Consider the following 18,017-nt stretch of genomic DNA (forward strand, 5'->3'; position numbering starts at 1 on the left):
GACTCTACCACAAGGAGCAAAAAAGATATGGGCGCTGGCCGCCGTCGGAGGTTTGACGCTGGCCTGGAGCACGGGTATACTGACTCGATCGACTCTATACCTTTGCCTGCAAGTTGCACAGTAACTTTGCGCCCACGCACGCTCCTGCTTACTACCGCGTGCGCCGTACGAATCAAGCTGCACCCTTGGTTCTTGACAGAGCTGGGGTCAGTAGTATCTTCCTCTGTAGTACTGTGCTAGCATGCGGTCGTGTGTCCAGACATTCATGCCAAGCTACGTGCCGGTAGCGGCTCCATGGACGGCGGTATGGAAGCGCAAGTAGTCGTTGAAGCACAGTGTTCCAAGTCCACTTCAGCTTCCTCTCTTTGACTTTCTCGAGCGAATGAGAATTTCGTTCCGAGAAGCAACATGGGACTTGAACCAACCGCTACACATGCACTGGCACGAGATGCCCGTGTGCTGCAGTGGACATTATCTCGGCACTGCAGGCGCCCAGTAACGTAAGCTTGTTTCGATAAAATAGATACTTCAAGACTCGAGCCATCGCCCGCCGTGCAGCGTCGAAGGAGCTCTTGGGCCGTGACGCCAGCCTCTCTATTGGATAGACCATTGCGCTGGACGCAGAGGGGGATCATCGCGCGTGGTCATGTCGACAGCACGCAAAGACGAGGGTGGCGTTCGATCTCCGGACGCAAGCCGATCCTTGGACCGCCCGATTTGTTGGCTCCTCGCCACGGCCTGTCTGAGAGCACAGAAACCGGCCGTCGCCGACCACGCCGCCGAGTGGTGCGACGCCATTGCTCCAAGAGCTCGAGACCAATGTACCGCATGGGCTAGAGTGGTACGTCAAGGCATGCGACGGCGCGTGCGGCCGGTGGCAGCAGCGCGCTGCCCGTCGAAGGCGCGATCTTTGCGTTATCCGGATGGCAGAAACGGTTTCGAGGATATTGTCTCCGTCCCGCAGTTCAGAAATCGCGCAACATGGAGGAGTACGGAGAGCTCGTCGTGCTTGGCTACAGCAGCTACCGCGTCGCCGGCAGGGACGACCCTTCGCCACACAGCGCCAAGTGGCAGCCCGTGGGCTCGCCCAACTGCCACTTCCGCCTTGCGCCGAAAAAGACGGGCAACGGCCTCACGCGGCGCCGCGCGTTCCTTGCGACCGGCCTCGGCGAGAAGGCGTCGTCCGCCGACGCCGCCAAGGCCCAGCTGCACGCGCCCTCGAGCCAATTCGTGACGATCCCACTGTCCTTGCGCACCATGGCCATGGTCGAGTACGTGCCGGATGCGAGCCTCGATATGTTTCAGATTGGCCGGCAGCCGTCGCGCTACAACGACTTTAGCGTTCCCGGGCCGCTCTACGGCGCGTCGGGTACGATCTCTCGGTTTGCGGCGCGCCTCGTGTGCGAGCGCGACGCGCCGTATCGGTGCCGCCTCTATGCCGGCGGCTTTGACGCGTCACACACGGCGGCGGTCCCCGCGTCCGCGCTCAAGTACTGTGCTGCCTGCAGCACATGGACCAAAGCACTTAGCTGCTGCCATGTCGTATCGCCGTCATCAATGTTGCCCTCTACCGGGCCCGTGCTCGCGGAGATAAAGTGCGATGGCAGTGTGCCCGTGGACGCGCTCACAAAGAATGGCGTGCGTCTCTGGGTCCCCGAGCAACAAGAGTGGTTTGAAGTGTCGATGAATGGCTTCCTCTACGCCATCCAAGGCGGCGGCGAGAGCTCGTCGTCCACGTCGTTTCATCGGCCAACGGCCGGTCCCGTCCATCTCGAGTCGCTCGTCTCGCACGGCTGCATCATTGACCTCGGCGGCGTCCAATTGCAGTTCCTCACAAAACTCGCGCGCCGCAAACCGTCGTTGGCGCCGCCGCCGTTGCAGCCGTCGCTTCTCGCCCAGCTCGAGTCGCTCCACGTGCAGTGCCCCGTGCAGCTCATGCCGCTGCGCTTCCACTCCAACTGCGCATCGAGCGAGACCGCGCACGTCTTTCCAGCATGCGGACACGTCTTTGGTTACGACGCACGCATCGCGCTCGGGAAGGCGTGCCCCATGTGTCGCACGCCCGGCGGCATGGTGCTCCTCAAGCTCACGTCCGGGAACGGCGCCAAATTGCACCAAGCCGACGAACGCAACTGCGTTCCCGACTGCGTCTTCAACCCATGCGGCCACGCGGTCGGCCTCAAGTGTGCGACGCAGTACGCATCGATTCGCATGCCGAACGGCAAGTCGATCTGCCCCATCTGCGCCGTGGCCCTGGACTCGAACCAGCCCTATTCCAAACTCTTTTGGCATACGGACGACGACGACGACGACGATGCGTATACGGACGTGGCGGCGGCCTGAGACCATAGAACGTTGAATAGGCCGCGTCTGTATACACATATATATCTAACTCTTTGGTTTCTTGTGGCGCGTCTTCTTGGTGTCGCGGCCTTGGGCGGCGACGTTGGGCATGAGCCCGGACGATCGTCGAAGGCCCTTGAGCGTCCGTAGCTTGAGCTCGTCGCGCGTGAGCGGGTGCATGCCGTCGGCGACGCCGTGGTCAACCATTTCGTCTTCGTCCGACGAGTAGTCTTCGAGGTTCGGCGGGTTGATCTGGAGTGGCTCGCCCCCCATCGGCATCGGTGGGCCAATTCCAAGGACCGCGTGGAGCTGATGCGACGACAAGCCGTGTCCTACAGTGCTGCATAAACACTAGACTCCAATCTGGTACACACGCACCCAGGACGGGGTTGTCGAGCAGGTCGAGACTCGCCGATCGGGACTTTTGAAAGTGTGCGTACTGCTGCAGAATCTCGTTGGTGCGCTGCTCGACCATGCCGAGGTACTGCATCATGTTGACGTCTGTGACGATGTTTTCGCCGAGCATTTCGGCCATGGCCTGGGCGTTGCAGCCCACGTGGTTGAAAAGGACTTGGATCGCAATCTTGACCGCGTTGATGTTCTTCTGCGCGTCGTTGTACTTGACTTCGTACTTTTCGGCCGATGCTTCCGTGGCCACGAGCTTGGCTTCGAGGTCTTTGAGGAGCTGCTTGTGCTGGTGGGCATCGTCGCCCGTCTCTTCCGAGTACTTGGCTTCTTCGACCTTGAGCGCCTATGTAATTGTCGGGAGTAAAAATGAAATTTTGTGTGAAAAACCCCGAACCTCGATTTGGTCTTGGAGCTTCTCGATTTCATTGGTTTGCTCGTTGACATAGTTGAAGAGCGAGAAGTTTTGATCTTCGTTCTTGATGAAGGTGTTGACAAGCTCCTCAATGTCGGTGATGCCGGTCGCGGCCTTGATCTTGGTAAACACTTCTTCGTAGTTCTGGACGCGCTCGATGCTCACTTGCACGTGGACCTTTTCTTTTGCGACGCCCCACTGCTGCCGCTGGAGCTTGCGCTTCAACGTGCCGTCGTCGTCGCTCGTGCCAGAGCTCTCCCGACGCGCCACGTCCCGCAACTGCGCTTCGCGGGCCAAGTCGGCGCGCTTCTTGCTCTCTTCCATCTTCTCCAGCAAGTCGGTGATCTGGCGTCGGTGCTCTTCGGCCTCTTGGCGGTTGATTTGCTCGATTGCCTTGACCTCCATCTAAGTGCAACAATCGCCATTGGTCTCGATAAAGATGAAAAATGAGACAAATCATTAGGACCTGGGCCGCGTCGCGCTGCTCGTAGCTCAAGTTGCTGAGCTCGATAATGTTGGCCATTTGCTTCTTGCGCTCGTTGTGGTCCTTCTCGAGCTTGCGGTAAATGTTGTCAAAGATCATGCGTTCCCGGCGCAAATTGTCGATTTCTTCGCGCAGCACCTTGTTTTGTGCCAGCGCTTCGTTGAATTTCACAAGCGATTTGTCGAGGCGGTTCTCCAAAATCCGAATTTGCTTGTGGACCATATGGTGGTTTTCCTTGGCCGCGTTCACGCCGCCCATGTGCTTGCGCTGGTGCAGCACCTTGTGCTTCATGATTGTGATTTGCTGGGTTAGAGTGTCGCAGTGCTTGGCCTCGCCCGCAATCTTCTTGACGTACGCGTCGATCTGGTCTTGCATGCGCGCAATGCTCTCCGACTGCGAATTCGCATTGGCTTCGGTCAAGTGGCGCGTCGCTAGCGCGAGCTCCGACTTCATGTTGTCGTTGTCGTGCTTGAGCTTCTCAATCACGCTTTGCTGCCGCCGCATCACCTGGTGCGACTCGTCCGAGTAGCTCTTTCGGTTCATCTCCATGTTGCGGTACTCGCGCTGGAGCTGCGAGAAGTCCACGCCGCCCTTGGTCGGCTCCATGCTGCCTACCGCTTCGTGGCTGAGAAACGAAAAACCTATGAGCCCGTTTCGCCAGCGTCGTTTCACACCATGCGCCGACGGAACGAGGCGCCACGTATGGAGATCGCGGTCGACACCACTGTGCTCGAGCGCAGTCGAGCAAAGCGAACCAAATTCGCCGACCGCCAAGCCGCAGTGCTTGCCGGCGTCGGCGCAACCGCCATGGAGCTTCGGCGCCGGCTCTTCAACCGCCGCCACTTGAAGTATGGTGGCAAGCCCGGCGACTTGCCGCTCGTGCAGGAAGCCAAGTCGGAGAGCCTCAACATCCGCCTTGCCATCATCGACCAAGAGGCTCGAAGCCGGGCGCTCGACAGCGAATTTCAATCACACACCAAGCTCGAGCAGTCGTTCCGGTCGCCTTCATGAGCTGCGTAGTAAGCCTGTTGCCAACTCTTGTCGTAGACGGCTGCAGGACACGCTGCAGACGAGTGCCACGGACGTCCGGGGCAAGCAAGCCAAGTTGAAGGAGCTCGAGCAGCGCCTGCGTCTCCTCCAGACAACGACCCACGACCCGCTCACACCGGTTGCGACAGTCTCAAGACATGGAGTCTGAAGTCGCGCGTAGATTCAAGCGATCGAGGCGGCGACAAAGGTGGCTTTCGAGCTCAACGAACACAAGGCCGCGTACCTCCCGACGTTCATATGCCGCGTGTGCGCGCGGGTGTGCGCGACGGACGCCCTTCTGCGGCTCCACGAGCCGTACTGCAAAGGTCTCGTGTTCCGCGAAGACGCGTTCGACGTGACAGCCTACAAACGGTGCCATCTCTGCTACCGGTACGTCCTCCCTGCCGCAGTCGACGACCATGCGCAAGCGTGTACGGCTGCAATGGACCGAAAACAGCGCTTGCTACAACGCCCCGAGTACGACGTTGCCGGGTGCGTGCCTGAGCCACCGACGCAGCTGCGCGTTGTGGCGGTGACGAGCCACTCGATCGAGTTGGCGTGGGCCGCCCCAGTCTTTACCGGCGGCCTCGGCGTGTTCGAGTACGAACTTCGCGTCTCCAAGGTCGTGCAGGAAAAGTTTCAGCGGCTGCAGCACCGCCAGCACGAGCACACGCTTGTCGCGCTGCCACCGGTGCAAACGTCGCGCTGGGTCGACCGCGTGCCGTTGGCAGCGTGCTGCATCGTTGTACAAGGTCTCTCGGCCAAGACGACGTACGGCGACATTGCCATCCGCGCCAAGACCGAAAACGGCTTTGGCGGCTACTCGATGCCGATCGACCTTGTCACGACGTTGGGTACCGTCCCCTAGTGTCGTTGCGTTGAAGTGATGCAGCGTGCTAGAGCCCACACCACCAAGCGTGCCGCTCTTCTTCACGCTCGGGCTTGTCACCATGACGTCGATTACGCTGAGCTGGATGAGTCCCATGGACTTGGGCGGCGGCGTCGTCGACGAGTTTGTCATTTTGTACACGACGCTCGTGCAAGTGCACGTTGACGGCGCCGACGCTTTGGACATGTCGCAGAGCGAAGAGCGCGAGTTCACGCTCAAGTACGCCCTGCCAATGGTCGAGTGGAGTCCACACGAGGCGTATGCCACCAACAATATGCTCTACAGCTATACGATCGAGGCGCTGCAGCCCGGAAAACTCTATTCCAATCTTCGCGTGTACGCTGTGACGTCGGACGGTCTCTGCAGCCCCGAGACGTTGGCTCTGGAGCCTGTCCGCACGCTCGGTAGACACTTATATGCGGTTGGTCTCAACGCTTCTTTGTGTCCACATAGTCGCGGGTAAGGAGTTCAAGCTCATCGCCGAGCTCCAAGAGGCCATCAACAGCCGCGCAACGTACATCGACTCGTCGTTCTACAATGGGTTTCCGCAGCGCTACGAGCGGCTCTACTACTTGCGCTTGCTGGCCAAGACGATCAAGGCGCACCACCCCGCGCTCGCCGACCGCGTCGATGCCATGCTTCCGCTCGACGGTGACTCCGACTCGGATTCGGACTCGGAAGCGGATGAGGACACGCCGCCGTCGACGCCAGCGATGCCAGTCGTCGAGGAAGAGCGACCCAAGACAGCCGCCGAGATGGTCGCCGACGCCGCGGCCAAGCGCTTGGAGACACAAAAGACCCGACGCAAGCAATTCCAGTACCGACTGCACCAGCTGCGGCACCACTTGGACGTGCTGGCACACAACATTGACTGGGCCGACGACCGCACGACGGTCTTGCTCTCGCTCATTGCGGCCGCCGAGCAGCGCATTCTCGATAAGCAAGCCGAACTCGAGCGCGCCAAAGCATTTCGAGGCCCCTCGATGGACTCAATTGTCATGCACGGTACAAGCCTTTTCTTTTGTTTTTTTCAAAATGTACAACTCGTCGTATGCCAGGTGGACTGCAACATTTCAAAACCAAGGAGCTCGTGCAAGCCCTCGAAGAAGAGCTCGACATTGAGCACTTTTACATTAGCGACACGAAAGAGGAGCTCCGTCACATCGAAGACCAGAAGAACGCCGACATCCGCAGCTTGGCGAGTAAGCAAGCGCAACTTTCGGCGCGGCAAGTGGCCCTCGAAAAGTTTGAGACGGACTGTGAACTCGACGCGTTCGTCGCCGAGCGTGGGGCCAAAGTCCTCTTACGCTTGCAATCACAGTCGCTCGCCTACGTCTTTGACAACTGGACGCGCTTCGTCACGCAGCGCAAAGCATCCCGTGCCGTGGTTGCCAAGGTTGTAGCACGACTCGAACAGAGCCTTCTCCGTCCCGCATGGCGGTACAACATACTTACCTTGATTTCTTGTCGACTTATTCGTTGTATGTAGATCGTGGATCGTGTTTTGGGAGTTTGAAGCGAACAAGCAAGTCGCCCCCGATGGTGTCGTCAGCCTCGGTGGTCTCGGCTTGAAGGCGGTCCATGTCAACCGCGTGCTCATGCAGCAAGACTGCTATGCAGCGCTGCATGCGTGTCGGGACGTGGCATCGAATCTCGTCGACGCGGGTCGCACCAACGACGAGCGCGCTGCCAAGGCCCGCAATGTCTTTGAGAAGGAGCGCAAAAAGCTCGCCCAAGCCGCCAGCATACCGCAGGTATATATGTGCACGTCGATCTCCGTGCCGACTGTAAGATCTAGTCGATATCGACCTTGTGGACTCAAGGGGCGACGCAACTCGACATTGGCGATTACGAACCCGCTCTCTTCACGTACGAGAAGCTCGTTGATGCCCTCCCCAACGATGCCGATCGATTCAACCAAGTACGTGTGTGGACGCTTTTGTTGGGCAAATGGTCATAGTGTCTTGTCGATAAATGATAGACACAATTGGCCAACGCACTCAATCACATTGGCCGGGTGGCCTTTCTACTCAAGCGGTACGAGAAGGCCATGATTGCGTTCGAGCGCGCGGTGGGAATTTGCGACCGCATTGGCGACCCGAAGGAAACTGCGTTCGCCATGCGAGGACTTGCCGACTGCCACCTCGTGTCGCGCGGCTTCAAGCCCGCGCTCCAGCTTTACATGAAAGCATGCAGCGCCGCCGAAGACGTGAGTGATGTGCCGACGCAAATCGCGGCGCACCATGGCATTGCGGCCTGCTACCGGGCGTGGGACGACACGCTTCTGGCCAACGAAGCCGCGACAAAGGCCCGGGCGCTAGAGCGCTGCATCGACGACAAGGTCGACCACATCGAGCACGCCCTCGACGCACTCAAGGCCAAGCTCATCACGGTACAACATTGTCGTATAACGATACCGATATATGAGCAATATAACGATAACTAGGTCAGTGCCAAGGTCGCCGCGACGTTCCAGCTCGAGCGGGTGGGGGCCATCGTACCCAAGTTGCGAGCGGAGCGGCTCCAGTGCAAAATCACCATTCTCGAAGAAGAAAAAGTTCTTAGCGCGCTCACGTCGCTCGTCGAGTCGAAAGCGGCGCTTCTGGCGCAAGGACGCGACGACCTCAAGCGCAGCGAAGTGAGCGACGCTGAGTACGTCGACTCGTCCGTCTTTCTGGGCGTCTCGACGCGGTATGCGATCAAGGACTTTACGGAGAAATTACGCATTTTCATGGACCGTCTCCGGGTGGCCAAAGCCGCCATCGAAAACGAGCAAACAAACGCGTCGACGCGCATCACGAACGAGCGCGAGCGCATCCAAGAGGTTCGTTTCTTTCGATTGTGAAGGTTTATGTACAATATTGTCGACTAGTGCGAGGACGAACTCGTCATTGAGACGGGCGATCTCATGCGCCGCGTGCGCGGCAAAGACGTCTTTCGCTGCTTTCGTTTCAACGCGGTCAATGCCATCTTCAAGGACGTGCTGGGTCATGCCAGTGGTGGCGTCTCGACGTGCGTGGCCAGCGTCGGCCCGACGCTCTTTGTGTACGACCTGCACACTGGTGTACGTACCCATTGCTATATATATTTAGTATTATTGTACCGTGGGGTAGGTGTGTATGGGGCAAGGGGTCGGGGATGCGAATACCGACCCGAACGCGCCAGTGCATCTCGGTGGCATTGAAGGCCACCTCAAGATGATCATGTGCGTCTACGCACTCAACGATTACGTGTACACGGGCAGCATGGACTGCTCGCTCATCGTGTGGAAGCTCATCGACGGCATGCGCCCGTCCTTTGTCCACCGCTTTGACGAGTTTGATGCCGCGGTGATGTCGGTCACCGCGACGCTGCAGTTTATTTGCGCGGGCACGGCCGACTGCACACTCTATGTACCTGAACATGCGTACAACATTGTCTATATATTGACATGGCGGTGTGTAGGTCTATGACGCCACGTCGTTTGCTCGCATCGCTGTCGTGCCGTCGGCCCACTACCGCACCATCACGTTCTTGGTCATGGACGCGACCTTGCTCGCCTCGGGCGGCGCCGACAACGAAATCCGACTCTGGCATTTTTCGCTCAAAACGGCGGCCGAGAAGCGCTACACCAAGCTGGCACGCCTTCGGCCCGAACGCGACGGCCACGAATGGTACATATCATCGTGACAGATCATCACGCATTTGGTACTATCGCTGTGGGTAGGGTCCGCGGGCACGTCGACCCGGTGTCGTGTGTGCAGATTGCCGACAACGAGATTGTAAGCGGCGACCGCGGTGGCCGCATCGTGCTCTGGGACTCAGTCAAAGGCAGCATTCGCCGTGAGATTCGAAAAGCACATGAAGCAGCGATCACGTGCCTTGCGTTCGACACGCTGCGCGTCATCAGCGGCGACGCGTCGGGAAAGATCTCGATCAGTGACGTCATCAGTGGCCTCGTGCTGCAGACGCTGCTCGGACACACGGCGCGTGTTCTCGATGTCCAAGTCGACCGGACCATGCTCCTGAGCTGCTCGGAAGACGGCAGCCTGCGGCAATGGACGTTTCAGTCGCGTGATGGCAGCGCGTCACGCGGCCACCGGTATCACATTCTGGGCGCGGGCGAGACGCTGCGGTCGCTCTCGCTGCAGTACCACACCAGTGTCAACGATCTGCGGCGCTGGAACAACATTGTGGACGTGACAAAAATGTACCTTGGCCAACAGCTTCTCGTGCAGACGACGGTCGTTGAAACCAAAGTCGTCGAGCCCGTCTCGGTCGTCTTTGGCAAGCTCGCGCTGGAAGAAACGAGCTTCTTGCTGAGCAACCGCAACGGCAAAGCATCCCTCGACGACCGGATTCGGGAAACCACCGACCGCTTCGAGCGCGTGCTGAAGACGGGGGATGCGAGCAACCCAGTTGCTGAGGAGAGCGACGACGATGTCAAGTCTGCAGACAACGGCGACGGCGACGATGATGATGATGACGACGACGATGATAATGGCAGTGAGGGCCAAGTCGATGATGACGTCGATGGCGGCGACGCACCAGAAGACAGCGAGCCTGGCGACGAAGCATAACGATCGTCGGGTCCACCTTGGCGCTAGAATAGTGTCCTAAACCATGACGACCAGCTGTTTACACATCTGATGTTTGATCTGATGAGTCTTTCATATCGTGGCGAGAGCCGCCCATTTCTGGCGTTCAAGATGGTCAACGCGACTGAGACTGGCTCATTGAAGCCGAGTGGCGTGCCTTGACCAAGACGAATACGAATATGCTGCGATGCGAAAGATAACACGCAACTTAGATCTTGCTTTTGATTGGTTCGTTCCAAAAACCTTCGTTGAGCACATGGGGACACTTGTGGGGACGGGAGACGTTCGGAATCCCAACTGGGTTGTAGGAATACCATGTTGAACAACTTACAACACAGTATCCCGCAGTAAAGCGTTTACTCGTACTAATCTTTCGCCTTTTACTAAAGATTACCGTGGACGTCTTACAAACAATGCGGCTTCACCAATTTCTGACCTCCCTCTGGGAGGACCCACTTCATATTCTTGTTACTCGTATATCCTTTACTCTTTACTGCCATTTTCATGGATGCATTGCCACATAACTACATTACTAGCCCACGAAAAGATTTAGTCTAGCCGCTATTAAGAGTTGAGTCCTCCAATTGAATTTGTTCTGCCTTGATTTTGGCTGCTGTAGCACCTACGATGCGGCTATTTTTACTCGCCCTTCGCAATGGCGTCCAAGGCCCGGCAGCCAAAGCCGCCCACGACCAAGGCCACGCCAAGTGCCAACAAGTTTAACTCGAACATGGGTCGCAACACGAAGCTCCCAGCGATCGATGCGAGTGCAGTTAGCTCTACAAGTACGCCTTCCATCGACGCCATCGATACCGTCGTTGCACCAGAGAGGTTACCGCCCCTCGACGCACCACGCAGTGTCTCTATACTTGTTGAGACGGCCGTGGACGTGGCTACTCTTGCCTTGGAAACTGGGCCAGACAATATCACGGCCCTCGCGCAAAGCCGGGTCGTCGAAACGGGCGATGTGATTTTGGTCTACGAGCTGTACAGTGAGCCCTTTCCGATCGTGGACGGGGCCATTGCCACGAGCGCCATTGACGACGCGTACGCGCTTTCGTTTGTGATGCCGGGTTGCCACATCCACCTCTCCGTGTTTGCGCCTGCGGAGAAACGAGAACGCGATACCCAAGGCGCCGCCGTGTACTTGCCCGAGACGGCCCCCGGCAAGATCGGCGCCCTCTCGGCCAACGCAACGTACTATGTCTACGTGACCGAAGACGCAGCGACGCTCCACGTGGCCGCATCATCAACCACAGCGCAACGCGCGTCCATCCACGATCTGGCGAAGGGCGACGGGCGCGGCTTTGATTCGTGTACGTGCAGTGAGGGCACGCCATGCGTCGACGAAGGCGGCTGCCGCAACTGGCGTAGCCGCTATGCGATCGCGACGGAAAATGGGTGGAAGGGATTTGGCTTGGAAGGGAGCTTGGAGTAGTAAAATTAACTGAATTATGGTTCTAATAACACTATCTATTCCTGCGCTACGCAAGGGCTGGGCACAGAATACGGCACAAGCCGGTGTGCATGCGCTGCAGTCGGGATGGACGACCGGGCTTTGCCGAGTGAGGAGCGGGCACGTAGACCGAGTGCACCGAGTAGAGGTCTCGTGTCGGACACGTCGCTTCGGCAATGGCCTCGTGCCAGTTGAGCAGCGAGGCCTCGAGGTGGGCGACCACATCGACATGGCCAAAGTCAGCCGCGTACGCAAGCGCCTTGCGTAGCGTGCGCGGTGAGACGCGCGGCGCGAGCTCCTCGACGATCTCCAAGTGGCCGGCCGCCGCACCGTAGACAATGCTGTCGCAGACGCCGTCATAGTGCAAAATAGCTGTGCGACGACCGAGCATGTACTGCAGCATGGCGACGTTGCCTTCGGCTGCAGCCGCTTTGACCAAGCTTGTCGTGTGGCAGGGCACGTTGTAGCGCTCGACAAGGATCTGCAGCACGTCGAGCCGGTCGGCGTCAATCGCACGCTCGACGTCGGCCACGGACGGTACGACCTCGGGCTTCTCGAGCAGCATGTGCTCGTGGCCCGCGGCCAGCATCTCAAAAGCGTTGTCCCAGTCGCGAAAGGCCTTGCCGGGAAGAAAGGTCGCAATCGAGAGGAGGAGCTCAGGAGTGCCAAGCACGAACTGCGCGTTGCTGTGCACCATAGATGCTGTTGCCGACTGAGGCCTTGCAGAGAGCGCTACAACACGAGACGGTCGCCTTTTCCTCTGCCACGTCGATGACGTGGCTGCACGGTCTCGCGATACGAAGCAGACGGTCGAATGGTTCATCGAATCACACGTCGATTGCTTAATTGAAACCCAGGCATGAGCAGCCATGAGACCTTTGAATCAAACGTCTCATGTCTGGATCCATGTATTGTGGCCAAGTGCAATCAAAAGTGCAATATGGATTCCTCCAGCATGGTCAGCATTCGAGATCTAACTCATTCGTATACATACCGTACTAGTGCAGAGAGCGATAGCGTATTACATGCTGGTTTAGAAATGCCACGAATAGGCTTCCATGTATCGGTCATAGCTATCTGCTATCGGTCATAGCACGGATAGTATCGTGCCGCATAAGCTGCACAACATTTGAATGTGCAAATCAGAAATCAGATCTGTGTGGTATCCGGATATCAGGTAGCTTCAGAGGTACCGCATTGGGTCGTTCAAAGCTTCCGGACGGGATGCAACCAGCCGTAGCTTCCGTCTTGCTTACTACCAAGTCGCAGTCGCCAGAGACCCTGTAACAAGCAGCTTGTGAGCGCGCCAACAGTGCAGAATTACACCACTGGCTTCATGCGAACAGCGTTCGATGCCCAAGGATCCAGCGCTGCACGGAACGAATTCGAAGTTCGAAGCATAATACGGCACGTGATTGGTGGCAACTCGAAGCAATTAGCTGCACACACTCGGAAAGGGCATGGCGAGCGTCCTCGCGTCGACATGCGCCCAGCGGACGGCGCTCTTCGCCAAGTCGCTTGACGCGCTCCCTTCGTACAGCGTCTGCTCGATCGTCAAGAAGCTTGGTGACAACAAGTTTGACTCGAAAGCGCTCCAGAGCAACGACTGCAAGAAGCCGGCGTGCGTGAACGTGCTCGAGTCGTTCAAGACGACGTTTGTCGGCTGCATGCTCACCGACATTGCCGACGTGGCGTCCGTCGACATGGCGCGCCTGGCGAGCTACTGCGCCAGTATTGACGCATCCTATGCGCCAGGCGCGGCGTCGCCCCAGCCGCTTCCAGCCGCGCCGCCGCAGGACGCGGCCGTCGACAGTCCCGTGCGCGGCGGCCTCAGTACACCGATCATCATTGCCATCACGTGCGTCGTCATTGCTGCGATCGTCGTCGCCGGCTACGTCTATTTACGCCTGAAGCGCGGCGCGGCCTCGGCGACCTTGTACACGTCGCCACCGCCGATGCAGACGAGCAACGATCCGTATGCGTCCGTCATGAAGCATGGAAACGCCGGGTCCCAGTCCAACACGCGCACGAGCGAGAGCAGTGCGTCGAATCTTGGCGCCGATGCCTCCACGTTAGACTTGTGCGACCTCGATTTGTATCGCATCTCGCCGCGGGACGTGACGTTGGACAAGTCGCTCGCGCAAGGAGCGTACGGTGAAGTGTGGCTCGGCACGCTCGATGGACACACGGTGGCGGTCAAGAAGCTTTTGAACCACCGGCGAACCCGGGACGAGCTGCAAAAGTTCATATACGAGATCGCGCTCGTTGCCAAGTACGTAGTCCTTTCGAACTGTATCCACGTCTTGCTGACCATATACGGTACACATAGGATGGAGTCGCGCTACGTCGTCCAGTTTATCGGCGTCGCGTGGACGCGCCCGAGCGATATGATGCTCGTGACCGAATACATGGACGCTGGGGACCTCCGCAACCTCCTCCAAGTGACGGCGTCGACCAAGTCGTTTACATGGACCAAGAAGGTCCACGTCGCCCACCAGATCGCGGAAGGGCTTGTGTATTTGCACATGCTCGAGCCAAAAGTCATCCACCGCGATCTGAAATCGCGCAACGTCCTCCTCAACGCCAAGATGGATGCGAAGCTGACCGACTTTGGCGTCTCGCGCGAGACGGACGACGCGACCATGACTGCTGGCATTGGCACGTACCGCTGGATGGCGCCCGAGGTGCTCCAAGACGGCCACTACACCGAGTCGGCGGACGTGTTTTCGTTTGGAGTGATCCTCGCCGAGCTCAGCAACGAGATCGTGCCGTACTCGGACTTGCGAAATGCGAACGGCAACCCGTACACGGACACGGCGATCATGGCCAAGGTCATGGTGGGCGAGCTCCAACCCACGTTTGCCCCCGACTGCCCTCCTTGGTTTCGCGACTTGGGACTGCAGTGCATGAGCCGCCACCACGCTGATCGGCCGACCGCCATGGAAGCCTCGTTCAAAATACAGACCGAACTCCGGCTACTCAAGGCGTCCTCATAGTGTTGATGCGTAATACAATGGCGTTTGGTGTTTATGTCTGTTCGCATCAGTGATGTCATTTCACGGGTGAGATCATTCTGTGAGGACCAGTAAACAGGCCAACCCATCGGACGGAATGCACTCATGGCCGTCATTAGTCAGCGACCGAGCGGTGGAGGCGGTTAAGGCTCCAACGTGCTCAATCTCAATCGGTACAGCGATGCACCAGTACATACCAACACGTCTCTCAAGCGCGAGACGTCGCACCTCGACCTGTGAAGATTAAACGCCGCGTTCAGAACCACCGCGCACACAATTCGACTCTACGCCAAGGCGCTTCGACTTCGACGCGCAAGAATCGTCGGGCTTCTCTCCGTCTCGACTACGTGCACAATAATCCACTCAATGAATAGGTTTGCACACTGATTGGGTCTGTTGTAAACGTCGGTTAAATCGGTGGGTAAACTCGCTACTAGTTAGTACATCACTGTGCGTCGATGGTGGTTTAACTCTGATTTTTGCCACATTGACCCAACGCCACTCTCATCCAATAACGGTATCACACTAGGATGTACGTTCACCGCACAGCCAACTCTGTCGTCCATTCGGCCCTGCATTCGGCCTGAGCAGCTGCGACGTGATCGCGACCGCACGCAGTGTACATGCATCCACCACAGCTATATCCACCACGACCCCACGACCGCTGGAACTCAGATGCGAAAGGCAGGTGTAAACCTGCATTCCGGACTGACAGACATGCATTCTGTGTGCCTGTCTCGGGAAGTGAGTGACGTCATTTACCGATTGAAGATGTGGACATCGTTTGGCGTTGCCGTCGTCGAGCTCGTGCTCAGCTACCTCCAGCTCATGCCGTCGGGCACGCCGGATTGGGTCTTGCTTGCCGCCCAGTCGTCGCTCCGGTCGCCTGCCGCCCCTACTGTCGCCAGCACCGGAGGCGCCTTGCCCCAAAATACTGCTGTTGGCAGCGGACCCTTCCACTGGACCTTGTGCCCCGACCACGCTGACGACGCCCGGTACCAGTGCGGCTACCTGACTGTGCCGCTCGACCACTTGGATCCGACCAACAATGCGACCCTCGACATTGCCGTTCAAAAGTACATTTCGAACGCGACGGTGCCATTGGGGACGATCCTCCTCAACCCCGGCGGTCCCGGCGGTCCTGGCACAAGTATGGCAACGCCTGCCACCGCCATTATGACGGGCGGTCAGTACGACGTCCTCGGCTTTGACCCGCGCGGTATTGGCAAGTCGCGCCCGATTCAATGCTCCAAGAACCGCTTCACGGCAGCCATCGAAGGTGCAGTACTCGACACCGTTGACCTGGACGGCACCTCTGAGTCTGCGATCGACGCCTACGTCTCCAACTATGCACTGCCGATTGCACGTTGCCAGCTCTACGACGGCGACTACCTCCCGTACCTCTCGACGGCGTTTGTCGCTCGGGACATGGACCTTATCCGCGCTGCGCTCGGCCAAGACCTCATGCATTACTACGGCATTTCGTATGGCACGTACGTACCCAACGTCGGCTTGCGGCTTGGCGATGCTCATCGGTTCCTAGGTTCCTTGGGGCGACGTACGTCAGCATGTTTCCCGACCGCGTCGGCCGCGTCGTGATCGACTCGGTCTTGGACCCGGAAGTGTACACTGGTCCCGTCACAAATCTGCTGTTGCGTTCGTATAAGGACAATGACGCATGCTTTACGGCGTTCACCGAACAGTGCGAGGCCGCGGGCCCCCTGCATTGCCCGCTCGCGGACGCCAACGCGACGCGCCCGTACCTAATGAAGCGCCTCCAGGCCTTTCTGACAGCAGTTGAGACCAAGCCGCTGCTTGTCAAGGGCGGCGACGACCTTGTGCGCGTGACAGCGACGGAGATTCGTCAAACCATCTTTGGCTCTATGTACACTCCGCATGATGCGTGGCCGCCGCTGGCGGCGACCCTCCACGCGATGCTCAATGGAACATACGAGGCTCCCAGCACCAACTCGAGCTGCGCGACTTTGGACGCAGACCGCGATGTTCACATGGCCTCGATCGCGTACATTGGCAATGACGGTGCGTCGTCCAAGGGCCTCAACTTGTCTGCGGCCGTCCAGGCAGCGCAGAAGCTCGCACCACTCTCGGGCCTCGTGGGCTTTGTCAACTTGGTGGCTGCGAAAGCATGGACGACCCGCCCCGTCGAGCGCTTCACGGGGCCATGGACGCACACGTTGGCCAACAAGGTGCTGGTCTTGACCAACCAAGTGGATCCCGCAACGCCGATGGTGGGCGCGCAAAACGTCCACCGGCTCTTGGGGACCGACAACGCGGTGCTCGTGACACGCGAGGGGTATGGCCACGGCGCGCTCTTCAGTCAGCCTAGCACCTGCGTCCACAAGCTCGTCGCGGCGTACTACTCGAACGGGACGCTGCCGTCGACGACGTTTTGCAAGATTGACGCGACGCCGTTCGGCCCATCGTCCCCTCTTTCGGATGCAATGCAAGCCATGATGACGCTGTCGACGAGCATCACCAAGCCGACGCGGATGTACTAACTCGCATAAAGCGTACGCACCATTGCGCGCTGGACGCGATATGTCGAATAATATCAAGTTGATACAATGGACATGGGATGCGGGATTTGCTTATTGACTTGTGGAAATGGAGCGGCGCGCAGAGGAAACTTAGAGTAAAAGGTGCTACACTTGTTGAGCTCGAGCGAGTTGATCTGGTAGCGCTAGTACGTGTCGCCAAATGGCTACTCGGTCGTTTGGACGCTGACGACATCGAGAACACAACGTACTTTTGCGGCCACAGCTCAGAGCGCATCAAAATTTGTTGCACAGTGGGCTCTTCCTCGTCGTTGCGTGGTTTCAGACACTGCAGTTGCCCAGTTTCAAGACGTGTGCGATTGCGTCGATTTTGTCTGGTGCGGGCGCGACGACGTGCCCAGAGCTCGTGATCAGTAACTATAGAGTGTTTACCCGCTCTGCGCATCTAACGTGATTCCATCTGGTATTTGGTTATCAGAAATAACGCGGCCAGACTCACGGAAGACGGGATGTCTGGCCGTGCTTGGAGGCCGTGACCAAGCTCACAATTTCAGTGACGTCGACAATACTTTGCTGAGCGCCGAGATGCACCGCGAGTCGTTGGGTGGACTCACCACTACGCCGTTATGCTGAGCAGGGAGGGGGTTAGAAAGCGTCGCCACGTTCTTGAACACTGTTTTGATTGGCTCCAAAGCGAAATGACGTGCATTCCGCACCTACAATCTGCCGCGTCAACGCCCGCCTTGTAGGTGATAGCAGTCAGTAGGCAATTCCATTCGTCATGGTCGCGCTGTCATCTCTCGCCGTCGCATGGACACAGCTTCTGAGCAACTACGCGCAGCTCTTGCCGTCAAGCGCCGCCGACTGGGCGCTCTTGGCCTACAACGTC

At 58.3% G+C, this 18,017-nt stretch overlaps 7 protein-coding genes across 7 annotated transcripts; 5 read left to right on the forward strand and 2 right to left on the reverse strand.

Moving 5' to 3' along the window:
* The first annotated feature begins 743 nt into the window (after nt 1-743).
* On the forward strand, nt 744-2,407 carry SDRG_07615 (hypothetical protein). Its single transcript, XM_008613460.1, has one exon. The coding sequence runs from the start codon at nt 982-984 to the stop codon at nt 2,341-2,343; it is 1,362 nt and encodes a 453-aa protein (XP_008611682.1). The 5' UTR covers nt 744-981; the 3' UTR covers nt 2,344-2,407.
* Nucleotides 2,349-4,309, reverse strand: SDRG_07616 (hypothetical protein). Its single transcript, XM_008613461.1, has 4 exons — nt 3,630-4,309; nt 3,146-3,568; nt 2,722-3,094; nt 2,349-2,675 (listed from the first exon to the last, which is right to left on the reverse strand). Exons 1-4 carry the CDS (start codon nt 4,251-4,253, stop codon nt 2,389-2,391), a joined length of 1,707 nt encoding a protein of 568 aa, XP_008611683.1. The 5' UTR covers nt 4,254-4,309; the 3' UTR covers nt 2,349-2,388.
* On the forward strand, nt 4,297-10,191 carry SDRG_07617 (hypothetical protein). Its single transcript, XM_008613462.1, has 14 exons — nt 4,297-4,645; nt 4,695-4,815; nt 4,858-5,530; nt 5,577-5,969; nt 6,019-6,570; nt 6,624-7,005; nt 7,055-7,319; nt 7,364-7,486; nt 7,547-7,957; nt 8,012-8,389; nt 8,438-8,629; nt 8,679-8,957; nt 9,010-9,218; nt 9,272-10,191. The coding sequence occupies exons 1-14, from the start codon at nt 4,323-4,325 to the stop codon at nt 10,122-10,124; spliced, it is 5,154 nt and encodes a 1,717-aa protein (XP_008611684.1). The 5' UTR covers nt 4,297-4,322; the 3' UTR covers nt 10,125-10,191.
* Nucleotides 10,192-10,797: 606 nt separating this feature from the next.
* On the forward strand, nt 10,798-11,580 carry SDRG_07618 (hypothetical protein; the record flags this gene model as incomplete). The annotated part of the gene is made up of 2 exons (XM_008613463.1): nt 10,798-10,927; nt 11,063-11,580. The coding sequence occupies 2 exons, from the start codon at nt 10,798-10,800 to the stop codon at nt 11,578-11,580; spliced, it is 648 nt and encodes a 215-aa protein (XP_008611685.1).
* Nucleotides 11,581-11,626: 46 nt separating this feature from the next.
* SDRG_07619 (hypothetical protein) lies at nt 11,627-12,295 on the reverse strand (the record flags this gene model as incomplete). Its single annotated transcript, XM_008613464.1, has 1 exon — nt 11,627-12,295. The coding sequence occupies one exon, from the start codon at nt 12,293-12,295 to the stop codon at nt 11,627-11,629; it is 669 nt and encodes a 222-aa protein (XP_008611686.1).
* A 728-nt stretch (nt 12,296-13,023) lies between these two features.
* Nucleotides 13,024-14,628, forward strand: SDRG_07620 (TKL protein kinase). Its single transcript, XM_008613465.1, has 2 exons — nt 13,024-13,870; nt 13,928-14,628. The coding sequence occupies exons 1-2, from the start codon at nt 13,059-13,061 to the stop codon at nt 14,592-14,594; spliced, it is 1,479 nt and encodes a 492-aa protein (XP_008611687.1). The 5' UTR covers nt 13,024-13,058; the 3' UTR covers nt 14,595-14,628.
* A 755-nt stretch (nt 14,629-15,383) lies between these two features.
* Nucleotides 15,384-17,216, forward strand: SDRG_07621 (hypothetical protein; the record flags this gene model as incomplete). Its single annotated transcript, XM_008613466.1, has 2 exons — nt 15,384-16,105; nt 16,156-17,216. The coding sequence occupies 2 exons, from the start codon at nt 15,384-15,386 to the stop codon at nt 17,129-17,131; spliced, it is 1,698 nt and encodes a 565-aa protein (XP_008611688.1). The 3' UTR covers nt 17,132-17,216.
* Nucleotides 17,217-18,017: the final 801 nt, after the last annotated feature.

Source organism: Saprolegnia diclina (assembly GCF_000281045.1).
Source record: "Saprolegnia diclina VS20 unplaced genomic scaffold supercont1.22, whole genome shotgun sequence".
Taxonomy (NCBI): domain Eukaryota; phylum Oomycota; class Saprolegniomycetes; order Saprolegniales; family Saprolegniaceae; genus Saprolegnia; species Saprolegnia diclina.

What these genes read in the sequence shown, in the direction of transcription:
- SDRG_07620 (XM_008613465.1), top strand. Translation starts at nt 13,059, where the DNA reads ATGGCGAGCGTCCTCGCGTCGACATGCGCCCAGCGGACGGCGCTCTTC. An exon ending in GAGATCGCGCTCGTTGCCAA is followed by an intron (nt 13,871 to 13,927) that starts GTACGTAGTCCT and finishes CGGTACACATAG; the next exon opens with GATGGAGTCGCGCTACGTCG.
- SDRG_07615 (XM_008613460.1), top strand. Translation starts at nt 982, where the DNA reads ATGGAGGAGTACGGAGAGCTCGTCGTGCTTGGCTACAGCAGCTACCGC.
- SDRG_07617 (XM_008613462.1), top strand. Translation starts at nt 4,323, where the DNA reads ATGCGCCGACGGAACGAGGCGCCACGTATGGAGATCGCGGTCGACACC. An exon ending in TCAAGGCCAAGCTCATCACG is followed by an intron (nt 7,958 to 8,011) that starts GTACAACATTGT and finishes AACGATAACTAG; the next exon opens with GTCAGTGCCAAGGTCGCCGC. An exon ending in CGGCCGACTGCACACTCTAT is followed by an intron (nt 8,958 to 9,009) that starts GTACCTGAACAT and finishes GGCGGTGTGTAG; the next exon opens with GTCTATGACGCCACGTCGTT.
- SDRG_07616 (XM_008613461.1), bottom strand. Translation starts at nt 4,253, where the DNA reads ATGGAGCCGACCAAGGGCGGCGTGGACTTCTCGCAGCTCCAGCGCGAG. An exon ending in AGCAGCGCGACGCGGCCCAG is followed by an intron (nt 3,569 to 3,629) that starts GTCCTAATGATT and finishes TGTTGCACTTAG; the next exon opens with ATGGAGGTCAAGGCAATCGA. An exon ending in GCTCGACAACCCCGTCCTGG is followed by an intron (nt 2,676 to 2,721) that starts GTGCGTGTGTAC and finishes GCAGCACTGTAG; the next exon opens with GACACGGCTTGTCGTCGCAT.